Raw genomic sequence first — 15,802 nt, forward strand, 5'->3', positions numbered from 1 at the left:
GAAGACATTATTGGAATTATACGTACATCCACAGTTTTCCAAAATCCCATTCGCTGCCAGAATTAAACCCAGGAAACACCTAGAACAGTGGTCCCCAACCTTTTTGGCACCAGGGACCAATTTTGTGGAAGACAATTTTTCCATGGACTGAGGGGTGGGGAGTGGGTTATGGTTTGGAGATGATTCTCATAAAGACCCCTCACATGTGCAGTTCACAGTAGGGTTCACGCTCCTATGAGAATCTCAGGCCACCGCTGAACTGACAGGAGGTGGACCTCAGATGGTCATAAGCGCGACGGGGAGTGACTGTACATAGAGATGAAGCTTTGCTCGCTCGCCAGCTGCTCACCTACTGCTGTGCAGCGTGATTTCTATCTGGACCGGGACCAGTACTGGTCCACGGCCCAGGGATTGCGAGACCCCTAATCTAGAAGATACTTTCTCAGATGCCTCATCTTAACTACCACCTAAGAAAACACACTTTTCATCTATTGGTAACTGTTTCTGCATGGTCTCTAGACGGGTGATCCCGGCCTCTCTGGATCACTCAGCCTATTTGATACCCTGTTGTAATTTACGAGCATGCTCATGTTTGATAAATATTCAGCAATTACTAACTCTCTTCAGGTAGTGGGCTGGCAGCTGGGGGTTCAGAGTGGCTCAAAGGTAAGGCCCCTGCCCTCGGGAACACTGCTACCAACTTGGGGAGACAGGCAGTGATCGATACAACAAATCTACAAATTAAATAACCGCCAAATGTTTCAAGCATTGTGAAAAAAACACAGCACAATAAAAAAAAGGTGGCTACGTGAAACAGAAGGAACAAGACAGACACAGCACCAAGAAGCACTGCTCTTAACCCAATCTGGCCTCCTCTGAAGGTCCACATTTGCCCACGTTTAAGGTCTGATGTATATGGAATGAATGTAATAAGGCAGCTAAACATGCCGCTGGACTGGCAGAACGCCAGGTACCCAGCATAGAAGCAGTAAGCATAGAATCACTAGGTTTTGTCGTACAAAGAGACGGTCAGGAAGGAGAATCCAGTTTTTCTCTCTCTCGTCCCAGGTCTAGAATGGGAGTTGATACAGAAGAATCCCTGTTGTTGATAATTTAATGGGAACTTTACACGGAAGCAATATTATTTAGAGAAATATTACTTGTATATTTCAAGCCCTGCGTTGCTGCTGAAATATTGTTCTTTGTCATCAGATCTGGGCAAAGACATATCTCAAAGTCAAAGCTCCTCCACCAACCTGTCTCTTAGAGCCTCGTGCTTCAAGTCAAGAAGTAAAGGAATTGAATCTTTGAATGCCTTCATTTTCGATTCCAAGTGGTAGGCCACCGATAAATTTCGGACCTGACGGGGCAGCTTTCTGAGGGACCTGAGAAAACTTTCAATTCCATCCTGGAGAAACTGAACATTCAGGTTGATCCAGAGTGTCTGAGACCATTCTTCCTTCGCAATCTGGAAGTGAACAAGAAATAGTCCCATCAACAAGACTGGTCTGGAAACTCGAAGGTGGTTAGAAGGGAGAGCACATTCTTAACCCTTAGGCATGCTCACTTCTCTCCAAATATTAACATCCATTTCCCCACAACAGGAGGCTTGCCTGGTGGCTCAGTGGTAAAGAATCCACCTGTCAATGCAGGAGATGCAGGTTCAATCCATGGGTGGGAAAGATCCCCTGGAGAAGGAAATGGCAACCCTCTCTAGTATTCTTGCCTGGGAAATCCCATGGACAGGGGAACCTGATGGGCTGTAGACCCCACGGGATCACAAAGAATCAGACACCACTGAGCAACTAAACAACAACACTGATCCCACAACAACCTCAAATTCACAAAGGAAAGATTAATTCTAAGGTTCTCAAACACAAACAAAAGCCTTCCAACTTTTTTAATCCTTCACAAAAGGCTTAAAAATAAGGCTTACACAAAATTTTAAAAGGCTTACACAAAAATATGGCTGTATCTGAGAATGTGTGGGATCCAAAAACATGCCTTTCTTTCTTTCAGGGAAAACAGAAAAGCAGCATGTCAGAAATCAGCGTTTTTAACTCAGGTAATCACGGGGGCCTTAACATATGCACTTCATTCAAGCGCTGTCCTTTTCTGACAAAAGAAGCTAAGGTTACAAAATACCAGCAACTTAGATACTCCTGCTTAGTTATCATAAAGAAAAGACTTTGTGCTGTAGCTCCCTGAGGTTGAATGTAAAAAGTACTGTCTTACGTACAGTTTACCATCTTGGGTGGTTGGCATTTGCAACCTGTGACATCCAGGCTTGGCAGAGTTGCTCAAATCATGAAACATATTTAACAGGAAATTATGTCAATTCATGTACTATGTGTCTGGTGATTTCTTCTTTTAATTTTTCTGGGCGTACAGTTACTTTCTGATGTATATGTCATGTTATACTTGTGTGTTAGTCGTGTTGTTTAGTTTTGTTAATTTCCACTGTACAGTAAAGCGAATCAGCTATATATATATATACACACATATGTCCCCTCTTTTATGGATTTCTTTCCCATTTAGTCACCACAGAGGACTGAGTAGAGTTCCCTGCGCTGCACCATACATTCCCATTCGTCTTCTGATTTATACATAGCATCACCAGTGTATACACGTCAGTCCCAGTCTCCCAATTCACCCCACACTCCTCCTTTCCCTCTTGAGTCCCTGCGTTCCTTCTCTGGAGACACTAGAGAAAGCCTGTGCGCAGCAACAAAGACTCAGGCCAGCCAAAAAATAAATAAACGAGAAAAATGTTTTAATTATTTTGACCTCACATCCCCTTCACCCACCAGTCCTCATTTCTCTGCTTCTCTTTGTAACAAGACTCACTGGAAACATCGTCTATACTTGGCGTTTCTAATGGCTTTCTCCCCATTCTCTCTGTTTTTCAGAAGCTTTATGGAGAGTTTGCAGGGGTACGATAAAGCTGCACGTATTTCAAGTGTACAGCTGACATGTGTACACATCTGTGACACCATCAGCTCCATATAGATAATGAACGTATCCATCACCATCCCCCTCAGTGGTCTCCTCCTGCCGCTCTGTAATCACCCCCTCCTGCCCCTCTCCTTCCACCCCACCCCTAGGTAACCACTGACCTGCTTTCTGCCAGGAATATGTACAGTGAAAAGCAGAACATTCATAGTGTTAGACAGCCATCACACGCCCATCAGGTTCCGGAACTCTCTCCACACCCCAGATGGAAACCTTATACCCATTAGCAGTCACCCCCCATCACCTCCTCCCAAGATCTAAAGTTTCTCTTAAATCTGCCCCAGGCTCTTAATGACTATGACCTCAAAGTCCACTGAGCCACATTCCCTCCACGGAGACCAAACCTGCGGGGGGACGCTTACCTTCAGTCCTTCATAGAGCTCGTAAATCACCTTCAGTCCGCTCATTTCCTTCTGCACTTTGAGCAGCTCTGGGTACATCGTGATTGGAAGATCAAAAAGCTTCTCAGCATTAGCCAGCTCCTGACGGTTCTTTTCATGTTTCATCAGCTCTTTATCGAAAGTGGCTAAAAGTTCTACTCCTAATAAAAAAGTAAATAAATAAATTCATACTCAGCAGTGAAGAATTCACCTGCTAATGCAGGAGATTCGAGTTCAGTCCCTGAGTTGGGAGCATCCCCTGGAGAAGAAAATGACAACTTACTCCTGTATTCTTTCCTAGAGAATCCTATGGACAGAGGAGCCTGATGGGCTACAGTCCATGGGGTAGCAAGAGAGTCAGACATGACTTAGTGACTAGCAACAACACAGTCGATTTACAATGTTGTGTAACCTCCAGTGCATATATATCTACTCTTTTCCAGATTCTTTTCCCATATAGGTTGCCACAGAGTATTGAGTAGAGTTCTCTGCGCTATACAGTAGGTCCTTGTTGATTATCTATTGTATGTATAGTAGTGAATACAACCCCAAACTCCTAATTTCTCCCTCCCCTGACCACCTTTCCCTTTTGGTAACCATAAGTTTGTTTTCGAAGTCTGTGACTCTGTTTTGTAAATAAGTTCATTTTTAATACATACTTTTTTTGATAGATAAGAAGTGATTTGTTAGCATAGGATGCTTGTATAAAATTCACAAGCAGGCAGGCAAGTGTTGGAATACATACAATCTTAAGGTATACAAAACTGAATAAGAAATCCTGGACAATATGCAAAATTATCACATCAGCCATAAAAGCCAATTGGGAAGACAAATGTAGAGTGACCAGACTTTATCTCTCCATCATTCTAACTAAATCCGGAGGCCAGTTACTGCAAGCTCCTCCAGTGAGAAACTTCTATCTTCTAAGCATTCTTGCTCTAAGTGGTCTCAACTTGGGCTGCAGATTAGAATCCCCATGGGAGCTTTTAAAAACTTTGATGTCCAGGGCCTTCCCTGGTGGTCCAGTAGTTGAAAATCCACCTGCCAATGGAAGGGACACAGGTTCGATCCCTGGTCCAGGAAGATCCCACACTCTCCAGAGCAGCTAAGCCCATGGGCCACAACTCCTGAGCCCACAAGCTGCAACTGCTGAAGCTGGTGTACCTAGAGCCTGTGCTCCACAGCAAGAGAAGCCCCCACAATGAGAAGCCCAAGCACCACAACCAAGAGTAGCCCTCGCTCGCCATAACTAGAGAAAACTCACCTGCAGATAAAAATCAGAAAATAATAATATATAAATTTTAAAATGTTTTTAAACCTTGATGTCCAAACCACCGTTGAGATCAGTGGAACCAGGCTATGTGAACCTGGTCCCCAGGGAGCAGCGATCTTTAGAGATCCTCAGAGGAACCCAGTGTACAGGCAAGCTTACAAACCACCACTCCATCCAATCTCCCCATAAAAATCTTAAGCAGAATGTCTTCAAATGCCCTAGTAAGACCAATGTGGATATGCTTACCTCTATCAAGATTTTCACCTACAGAACCAGGGCCTTCACGATAAAACCGTTTTGCAAAATCCTCTATCTGCTGTCTGTAGTTTAGTATTTCACCTCGAGTGAGCTGAGGAAAGCAGAGTTGCATTAATTGAGCCCACTGGGTATTTTTCAACATCTATATTCAGAAGGTGAAGCATTTAAAGGTACCTCGGTAAACATTCTCTTTATGCCTCCCAGAGCATGCTCCACATTCACTGAATCATTGAAAAGGTTTAACCACATGCTCTCAATATTGTCAGCCAGTTCTTTCTCTGCATCAGAAGGCTTAAAAAAAAAAAAAAGAACAAATAGTAAATGACAAGCAGGCTTGGAACTGAAATTTCTGGTCAAGGCTACTGTCCTGGGATTTCTACATCTGGGTAACAGTAGAATAGGCCATTTGAACAGATGTTGGTTGACAAATTAGATATTTATAATCCAAATAAAAATCAGAAGAATGTAATTCTTTAAAGAGATAACATATTTCCATACAAATCTTGAAATGATTTGTTCTAGTTCTGTGAAAAATGTGGCTGGTAGCTTGATAGGGATTGCATTGAATTTGTAAATTGCTTTGGGTAGTATACTCATTTTCACTATATTGATTCTTCCAATCCATGAACATGGTATATTTCTCCATCTATTAGTGTCCTCTTTGATTTCTTTCATCAGTGTTTTATAGTTTTCTATATATAGGTCTTTAGTTTCTTTAGGTAGATATATTCCTAAGTATTTTATTCTTTTCGTTGCAATGGTGAATGGAATTGTTTCCTTAATTTCTTTTCTACTTTCTCATTATTCGTGTATAGGAATGCAAGGGATTTCTGTGTGTTGATTTTATATCCTGCAACTTTACTATATTCATTGATGATCTCTAGTAATTTTCTGGTGGAGTCTTTAGGGTTTTCCATGTAGAGGATCATGTCATCTGCAAACAGTGAGAGTTTTACTTCTTCTTCTCCGATTTGGATTCCTTTTATTTCTTTTTCTGCTCTGATTGCTGTGGCCAAAACTTCCAGAACTATGTTGAATAGTAGCGGTGAAAGTGGACACCCTTGTCTTGTTCCTGACTTTAGGGGAAATGCTTTCAATTTTTCACCATTGAGGATAATGTTTGCTGTGGGTTTGTCATAGAACCCTAACCCTAACCCTAAACCTCGAATAGCCAAAGCAATCTTGAGAAAGAAGAATGGAACTGGAGGAATCAACTTGCCTGACTTCAGGCTCTACTACAAAGCCACAGTCATCAAGACAGTATGGTACTGGCACAAAGACAGACATATAGATCAATGGAACAAAATAGAAAGCCCAGAGATAAATCCACACACATATGGACACCTTATCTTTGACAAAGGAGGCAAGAATATACAATGGAGTAAAGACAATCTCTTTAACAAGTGGTGCTGGGAAAACTGGTCAACCACTTGTAAAAGAATGAAACTAGATCACTTTCTAACACCGCACACAAAAATAAACTCAAAATGGATTAAAGATCTAAATGTAAGATCAGAAACTATAAAACTCCTAGAGGAGAACATAGGCAAAACACTCTCAGACATAAATCACAGCAGGATCCTCTATGATCCACCTCCCAGAATTCTGGAAATAAAAGCAAAAATAAACAAATGGGATCTAATTAAAATTAAAAGCTTCTGCACAACAAAGGAAAATATAAGCAAGGTGAAAAGACAGCCTTCTGAATGGGAGAAAATAATAGCAAATGAAGCAACTGACAAACAACTAATCTCAAAAATATACAAGCAACTTCTGCAGCTCAACTCCAGAAAAATAAACGACCCAATCAAAAAATGGGCCAAAGAACTAAATAGACATTTCTCCAAAGAAGACATACGGATGGCTAACAAACACATGAAAAGATGCTCAACATCACTCATTATTAGAGAAATGCAAATCAAAACCACAATGAGGTACCACTTCACACCAGTCAGAATGGCTGCGATCCAAAAATCTGCAAGCAATAAATGCTGGCGAGGGTGTGGAGAAAAGGGAACCCTCCTACACTGTTGGTGGGAATGCAAACTAGTACAGCCACTATGGAAAACAGTGTGGAGATTCCTTAAAAATTGCAAATAGATCTACCTTATGACCCAGCAATCCCACTGCTGGGCATACACACCGAGGAAACCAGAATTGAAAGAGACACATGTACCCCAATGTTCATCGCAGCACTGTTTATAATAGCCAGGACATGGAAACAACCTAGATGTCCATCAGCAGATGAATGGATAAGAAAGCTGTGGTACATATACACAATGGAGTATTACTCAGCCATTAAAAAGAATTCATTTGAATCAGTTCTGATGAGATGGATGAAACTGGAGCCGATTATACAGAGTGAAGTAAGCCAGAAAGAAAAACACCAATACAGTATACTAACACATATATATGGAATTTAGGAAGATGGCAATGACGACCCTGTATGCAAGACAGGGAAAGAGACACAGATGTGTATAACGGACTTTTGGACTCAGAGGGAGAGGGAGAGGGTGGGATGATTTGGGAGAATGACATTCTAACATGTATACTATCATGTGAATTGAATCGCCAGTCTATGTCTGACGCAGGATGCAGCATGCTTGGGGCTGGTGCATGGGGATGACCCAGAAAGATGTTATGGGGAGGGAGGTGGGAGGGGGGTTCATGTTTGGGAATGCATGTAAGAATTAAAGATTTTAAAATTAAAAAAAAAAATAAAATAAAATAAACAATTTGGTGACATGAAAAAAAAAAAATAAAGAGATAACATAGGTAGGTAGAGAGAGAGATAACGTAGAGAGATAAGTCATTCATAAAGTAAAACTGAGCTTCAAATCAACTTCATATGATTTGAATAAGGTTATATTGACCCATTAACACATCCAGCTGTGCTGTCAGAAGCAAAAATAAACTTCCTCTGATGAAACATAGCATCATGAGAGGCCTCTGATTCTCTTTACAACTTTTCATAAATGATGTCCAGAACTCAATCAGAAATAACAGAATGAAAAGGACATGAATGACTTGGAGGAAATCAAGAGACACAAAGACAATATCAGCAGATAGAAATGGAGCTATCTAAGATACAGAATCGTAAATGATTTTACTTAATAAAGAGAACAAAAGACAGAATTGAAAATTTTGACTTTAATTATAAAAATATAAATTTTGCACACTCTACAATTTTCCTTTTCCTTTGGAGGGCATGAGGGAACAAATTATTATTCTGAAAACATGTAAATACAGGTCAAGAATCAAGGATTTAACCTACCCTTTTAATATAAACTGGATCTCAGGATAAACAGACAGTTTTTAAGGATAAGTTCCTCTTTTGTGTTTATTATTTTTTGTTGAAGTATAATTGACCTACAATATTATGTTAGTTTCAGGTGTATACCATAAGGATTCATTATTCTATACATTACAAAGTGATCACCACTACTGTGCATTTTCTTTTTTTAAACTCATCTGTTTATTTTTGGCTGCATTGGGTCTTAGTTGAGGCATGGGGGATCTTCCTTGCTGTGTCCAGCCTCAGTAGTTATGGGGCCCAGGCTTAGTTGCCCCAAGGCATGTGGGACCTTAGTTCCCTGACCAGGGATTGAATCTGTGTCCCCTGCATTGAAAGGCAGAGTCTTGATCACTAGACCACCAGGGAAGTCCCCACTGTGCATTTTCTGATGAGAGAATCTCTAGCTTGCAGGCAAGGCTAAGGTGCCGTTGGGTGATGAAAGCACTCAAGTGATGAAAATGTTGAAAAACAGATTTCATGAAAATGCTGGCTTATAGCAGCTATTTGTTTCTCCCCTCTACTTTGTTTTTCCAGTGGACTCCTTTTTGTGTATCATGTGATATGTGGAGTGCAAAATTTCACATATAATTTCAAGGAGATTGAAACCCTCAACCCTCAAACTCATCCATGGGCTTTCTGAAGGTCTTTGAAACCCATGTGTAACAAACTTAAAGACAACTGGACTATCATCTTCTACCAGTTTCTCTTATTGTCTTATCTCTCTCCTCCACTTTTTTCATTTTTGCAATAGCCCTTGATTTATTAAAGAAAATTAACATCGAGAAAAAAGAAAGGGGCTTCGGGGCTTCCTTGGTGACGCAGTGGTAAAGAATCCACCTGCCAATGCCGAAGACAACAGTTCAATCCCTGGTCTGGGAAGATCCCACGTGCCACAGGGCAACTAAGCCCATGCACCACAGCCAGTGAGCCTGGGAGCCACAGCCGCTGAGCCCACATGCCACAGCTGCTGAAGCCTGCAAGCCCTAGAGCCTGTGCCCTGCAACGAGACAAGCCGCCAGCACTGCAACTGGAGAGCGGCCCCTGCTTGGCACCGCTAGGAAAAGCCCTTGCAGCAATGAAGACCCAGCACAGCCGAAAGATAAAAAAATAAAGCGAAAAGTGAATAAAGAAAAAGGGAAAGAAATGAAGAAAAGAGGTCACTTACAAAGAGCCCATATATCGCCATGGTGCGGTACCTCTCCTGCACGTCCCGGTATCTGAGTTCCATGACTAAAGATTTACTTCGGATTTCTGCGATGGTTGCAAGAACAAACTTGAGATCCTCGAGGGTACTGGGGCTCTTCTTCAGGTTTTTGTTCAGGGACTATAAAAGAAAGTTCAAAGGGACACTAAATAAGCATAGGGGAAAAAAATACAGTGCCAAATGAAGCCCTGGCTTCCTTGAAATGAAAGCAGTTTTAGAGAAACCCTGGGGCTCTGTCCCACAACGGACAGTGCACTGGACTTTCAGAGAAGACCTGGGATCCACTACCTCTATCTCCTCATGCAGGTTATTGAGCTCCTCTCTGGCTGAGTCATTGAGGAGTCTTCCAAGTGAAACCACCCAGGACTTGGCGTTTTCCTGCACGGTGTTAGCCAGGGGTCCGAGCTGAAGGCGGATGCAATGCTCATCCTTGATCAAGAGGTGATGCATCACTTCAGTGGTGATCCTGGCGTAGAACTGCAACTTCTCATCATATGCAACACAGGGAGGCTTCTTAGCAGCAAATTTCTCCATCACAATGGCTTTGTCCAGTTTCCAGAGAGGTCGGTAGCGCTTCCATCTCTGCAGGTACTTCATAAGATTGACCAGAATCCTGTGGACGTTTTGGGGGATCATAACAGCCTGCTCAATTATCTGAGGGTTCTGAGAGATATCATTGTAAAAGCTGATGGTAACAAGTTCTTCCTCCTCTCCCTTCTGTGGGGGGCATTCTATGCAGCTGCCGTTCATCCAGCGAACAAAATGCTGACAAAATAAGAATCGAGGGGGGGGGCGGGGGGGGAGACAATCCTTTAGTTTCTATTTTGCTCCCTTTGTACATGTCATAGTCTTCTCTGGTAGCTCAGCTGGTAAAGAATCTGACTGCAATTCAGGAGACTCCAGTTCAATTCCTAGCTAAGGAAGATCCCCTGGAGAAGGGATAGGCTACCCATTCCAGTATTCATGGGCTTCCCTGGGGGCTCAGACAGTAAAGAATCTGCCCACAATGCGGGAGACCTGTGTTTGATCCCTGGGTTGGAAAGATCCCCTGGAGGAAGGCATGGCAACCCACTCTAGTATTCTTGCCTGGAGAATCTCCATGAATAAAGGAGCCTGGCAGGCTACAATCCATGGGGTCGAAAAGAGTTAGACAACGACTGAGCGACTAAGCACAGCACACAAAACAGTACCTATCATATTCAGCAGTAAGTCTTGTTAGTAAGGAACCGTGGACAGTATGAACAGGTAAAATGATATGACACCAGAAGATGCGCCTCCCAGGTGAGGAAGTGTCCAAAGAAGCAACAGTTAGAACTGGACATGGAACAGCAGACTGGTTCCAAATTGGGAAAGGAGTACATCAAGGCTGTATATTGTCACTCTGTTTATTTAACTTATATGCAGAGTACATCATGCAAAATGTTGGGCTGGATGAAGCACAAGCTGGAATGAAGATTGCCCAGAGAAACAGCAATAACCCCAGATATGCATATGATACCACCTTTATGGCAGAAAGCAAAGAACTAAAGAGCCTCTTGATGAAAGTGAAAGAGGTGAAAAAGCTGGCTTAAAATTCAGCATTCAGAAAACTAAGATCATGGCATCCAGTTCCAATACTTCATGGCAAATAGATGGGGGAACAATGGATACAGTGAGAGATTTTATTTTGGGGGGTTCCAAAATCACTGCAGATGGTGACTGCAGCCATGAAGCAAAAAAAGAAGCTTGTTCATTGGAAGAAAAGCTATGACCAACTTAGACAGCATAATAAAAAGCAGAGACATCACTTTGCCAACAAAGGTCCATCTAGTCAAAGCTGTGGTTTTTCCAGTAGTCATGTATGGATGTGAGAGTTGGACCATAAAGAAAGCTGAGCACTGAAGAATTGATGCTTTTGAACTGTGGTGTTGGAGAAGACTCTCGAGAGTCCCTTGGACTACAAGGAGATCCAATCTGTCAATCCTAAAGGAAATCAGTCCTGAATATTCATTGGAAGGACTGATGCTAAAGCTGAAACTCCAATACTTTGGCCACCTGATGTGAAGAACTGACTCATTGGAAAAGACCCTGATGCTGGGAAAGATTGAAGGTAGGAAGAGAAGGGGACAATAGAGGATGAGATAGTTGGATGGCATCACTCACTTGATGGACATGAGTTTAAGCTAGCTCTGGGAGTTGGTGATGGACAGGGAAGACTGGCATGCTGCAGTCCATGGGGTCACAAAGAGTCGAACACGACTAAGCGACTGAACTGAACTGACTGAACTGTACAACTGTGCTCATTTCACACGCTAGCAAGGTTATGCTCAAAATCCTTCAAGCTAGGCTTCAGTAGTAAGTGAACCGAGAAGTTCCAGATGTACAAGGTGGGTTTAGAAAAGGCAGAGGAACCAGAGACCAAACTGCCAACATTCGTTGGATCATAGAGAAAGCAAGGGAATTTCAGAAAAACACCTACTTCTGCTTCACTGACCACTAAAGCCTTTGACTATGCAGATCACAACAAACTGTGGAAAATTCTTAAAGAGATGAGAGTACCAGATCACCTTACTTATCTCTAAAAAACCAGTATGCGGGTCAAGAAGCAACAATTAGAACCATATTGGTTCAAAACTGGGAAAGGAGTATGTTAAGGCTATATACCGTCCCCCTGCTTATTTAACTTATATGCAGAGTACATCATGTAAAATGCTGGACTGGGTGAATCACAAGCTAGAATTGCTGGGAGAAATATCAACAACCTCAGATATGCAGATGATACCTCTCTAATGGTAGAAAGTAAAGAGGAACTAAAGAGCCTCTTGATGAAGGTGAAAGATGAGAGTGACAAAGCTGGCTTGAAACTCAACATTCAAAAAACTAACATCATGGCATCTGGTCCCATCACTTCATGGCAAATAGATGGGGAAAAAGTAGAAGCAGTAACAAATTTTTTTTTTCCCCTTGGGCTCCAAAATCACTGCAAAATCACTGCAAAAGATGAAAACCTAGGCAGAGTATTAAAAACGAAAGATATCACTTTGCCAAAAAAGGTCCAGTTAGTAAAAACTATGGTTTTTCCAGTAGCCATGTACAGATGTGAGAGTTGGACCATAAAGAAGGCTGAGCATCAAAGAACTGATGCTTTTGAACTGTGGTGCTGGAGAAGACTCTTAAGAGCCCCTCAGACTGAAAGGAGATCAAACCAGTCAATCCTAAAGGAAATCAGCCCTGAGTACTCACTGGATGCTGAAGCTGAAGCTCCAATACTTTGGCCACCTGATGGGAACAGCCAACTCATTGGAAAAGCCTCTGATGCTGGGAAGGATTGAGGGCAGGAAGAGAAGGGGGTGACAGAAGATGAGACGGTTGGATGGCATCACCAACTCAATGGACACGAGTCTGAGCAAACTCCAGAAGATAGTGAAGGACAGGGAAGCCTGGAGTGCTGCAGTCCATGGGGCTGCAAAGAGTTGGACACGACTGTGTGACTGAACAACAATTCTGTGAGCTGTCTTATAGATAATGAAGCCCCACCAGGTGGGAGACGTTAACAACATGAGGACCAGACTGTGGCCGTGACACGAGCTGCTGCAATTCTGAGAACTGGCCTCAAGGAACCAGAACAAACTGACAGTGGAACTGAAGATTAACTATACTTAAAACAATCAAGATGACACTAGCCAGACCACTGATGACAATTTCAAACTGACTGTCAGAGCTGACTGTGCTGTTTCTGTATGCAGCCCCCTCCCTCTGTCCATAAAAGTTCTTTGCCCACTGGTTGTCAGTGGGGAGAGGGGTTAGGCCTTTGGACAGGTGTCCACTGTCTGCCACTCACCCCTCATCCCTATTACCAGCATCCAAAATAAAACAAACTTTGCTTTTCACCAACCTTGCCTCTTTAGCTCTTGAGAATCGAGCAGTCAGACCTGCTTTCGGTAACTCTGGGTCATGTGCTGTCCACAGCTGGTGGGCCTAACTCTCTGCAACCAGGGACCACCCGGGAAATAACACACACTTCCGCCCTTACCTTGGTCATCTCCACACAGTTTCGGACACAGTGGACACACATTTTGTCAATCTCATTTGCATTGGGATGCAGGATGATCTCTGGTGCCGTCAAGATGGTTTCCGTTTGGAACAAAGGGACGTTTCCAAGGACTAAAGAGTTAAAAGACTGCAGATTCCTAGGAGGGGTTAATAACACAGACTCAGGACTCAGCGGAGTGAAATAGATCCAACAGCACAGAGTCCTAACCACTAGACTGCCAAGGAATTCCCCCCACACACTGTCTTTACAACATGTAATACAAAGATTAACTCACTTCAGGATGAGCTTTGTCAGGACCTCGTAGATTCTATTTTCCCAGTATTCATAGTAGGAGGCCAGCTTGGGGGCCTTGCCCGTGTTGGTGTGGATGACCAGCCCCTCAACTTTGGTCAGCAGAGGCCCAATGGCAAGATACCACCTGACCATGTGGTCCACATCCTTGGCCCTTTCTCGTTCAATGTGCTCAAAGAACTCCTTGACGCCTGCAGCAGAAGACCTCTGTTAAAGCTCTTCATGGACACGGGAAAGGACATTACTCAAAAAGCAACCCAAACATGAGCTGTATATCTCGCAAATATGAAAGTAGCCTCGAATCTTGACCAAAAGCAGGAAAAAAGTCAACACCATCCAGAGCAAGACACATCCAAAGCAAAAAATACGTGACAACATGGGGTTGAATGCTGATTGTGTATGCTATGTCTTTGGGCAATCTTGCTTGCCTTGAACTGCTTGTTAACTAGTCCTGAATTCCTTGTTGACTAAGTCCAAGAACATTTAAAATACCATTTGAACAAGTTAATGTGAGTCCATAAAAACACAGTTCACCTTACTGTTACACAGTTATTGACAAAAGAACCATTAATCTTCATAGACTCAGGAATCTGTAAAACCAAGTAATACATAAAATGTGACAAAGAGTAAGAATTACCCATTATGTTTTCAAGTGCCCGAAATCGTGAGACATAGTTTCATTCCATTTGCGGAATAAAATGTGTGTGTGTGTGCACAATCATGACCAAGAGACTTTTCCTCCCATGATCAAAAGAAAATAGAAGCCAGATCTACCTGGGAGTTCGTCCTCACTTTTAGGTGCTGGATATTTAAAGAGATTTATGGACTCTATCAAAGTAAGTCTGGAAGAAATGTCATCTGCATTCTTATGAATCTGGTGGACAAGGGACTCAAATTTCCCAATGGCCTGTTTGCACCGAGTTATGTAGTCAGCAATACCTTTGGAGAGAAAGAGAAAAAACAAAAGAAAGATACTTGGCTTTCAATGCTTCCTTTCCACATCCCTCCCACCAACAACTGTAATGTTAATACCACATCCCTTCATAGGAAGGACCCTGCTTCTTCCATCCCCTTGGGTCTTCCAAGTGACAAAGATCCACTTGGTCCCTGGGGACTGGAACAAAGAGCGGGTGCTCAGAATCGACCAAACGATACATTTCTTCTGTTCACATTTTAGCATAATTGTATCTGAAGCACCATGAGGATAAAGAATAAGTCCAACCCTCTTGTCCTCTTATTGCCATGGCAACCTGAACCCTCCAGCCCATGCCACTTTGCCTACAGTCTCCTCTGGCCTGTTGCTTAGAAAAGTAAACAGCAAGAACATGCATAGTAAATTCAAATTAAGAATTTATGATTAATCGGGCAACAGCCTAAGCCTGTGAGGTTTATTACATCATCAAATCCTTACAACAACCTATGAATAGGCTACAAAGATTATGCCCATTTTATTTTATTTATTTATTTTTATTCATTTTTTTATTTTTTAAATTTTTACTTTATTTTACTTTACAATACTGTATTGGTTTTGCCATACATTGACATGAATCCACCACGGGTATACATGCGTTCCCAAACATGAACCCCCTCCCACTTCCCTCCCCATAACATCTCTCTGAGTCATCACCGTGCACCAGCCCCAAGCATGCTGTATCCTGCATCAGACATAGACTGAGATTATGCCCATTTTACAGATGAGGAAGCAGAGGCCCTGAGAGGTTGAGTCACGTGGGTGGAAACTAGATATGTAACCCAGGGGGTTTGCTCTGGAGTCCACAGTCCAAACACACATATTCTCTGTACAAAGGAAAAGGGAGAAAGAGGAAGAAAGGAAATGACAAGGAAAAAGAAGGTTTGGAGCAAGAGAAGTAGGAGGAAGGGGGAAAAAGTAAAAACAAGGAAAAACAAAAATGCCTTGTTTATTTTTTAAAAAGTAAAGGAAGAAGAATGTACTTTTCCTTATTCTTCCTGCTAAATACAGCTAACACCACGAACATTATCCATAAAACAAGCAAAACTCTGAAAGGGTGAGAGACAGCCAATTGAAATAGACTAT

At 42.4% G+C, this 15,802-nt stretch overlaps 1 protein-coding gene across 1 annotated transcript in view; it reads right to left on the minus strand.

Annotated features, from left to right (window-relative positions):
* DNAH10 (dynein axonemal heavy chain 10) overlaps window positions 1-15,802 on the minus strand; it is a 168,288-nt gene that overhangs the window by 103,215 nt on the left and 49,271 nt on the right. Inside the window, exons 17-25 of the mRNA XM_004017564.6 lie at window positions 14,521-14,685; window positions 13,730-13,937; window positions 13,435-13,591; window positions 9,711-10,187; window positions 9,384-9,542; window positions 5,098-5,214; window positions 4,912-5,014; window positions 3,375-3,553; window positions 1,257-1,468 (exon numbers count right to left, since the gene is read on the minus strand). Coding sequence (XP_004017613.2) covers window positions 1,257-1,468; window positions 3,375-3,553; window positions 4,912-5,014; window positions 5,098-5,214; window positions 9,384-9,542; window positions 9,711-10,187; window positions 13,435-13,591; window positions 13,730-13,937; window positions 14,521-14,685 — 1,777 coding nt within the window. The remainder of the gene's footprint in view (window positions 1-1,256; window positions 1,469-3,374; window positions 3,554-4,911; window positions 5,015-5,097; window positions 5,215-9,383; window positions 9,543-9,710; window positions 10,188-13,434; window positions 13,592-13,729; window positions 13,938-14,520; window positions 14,686-15,802) is intronic.

Source organism: Ovis aries, chromosome 17, assembly GCF_016772045.2.
Source record: "Ovis aries strain OAR_USU_Benz2616 breed Rambouillet chromosome 17, ARS-UI_Ramb_v3.0, whole genome shotgun sequence".
Lineage (NCBI taxonomy): Eukaryota > Metazoa > Chordata > Mammalia > Artiodactyla > Bovidae > Ovis > Ovis aries.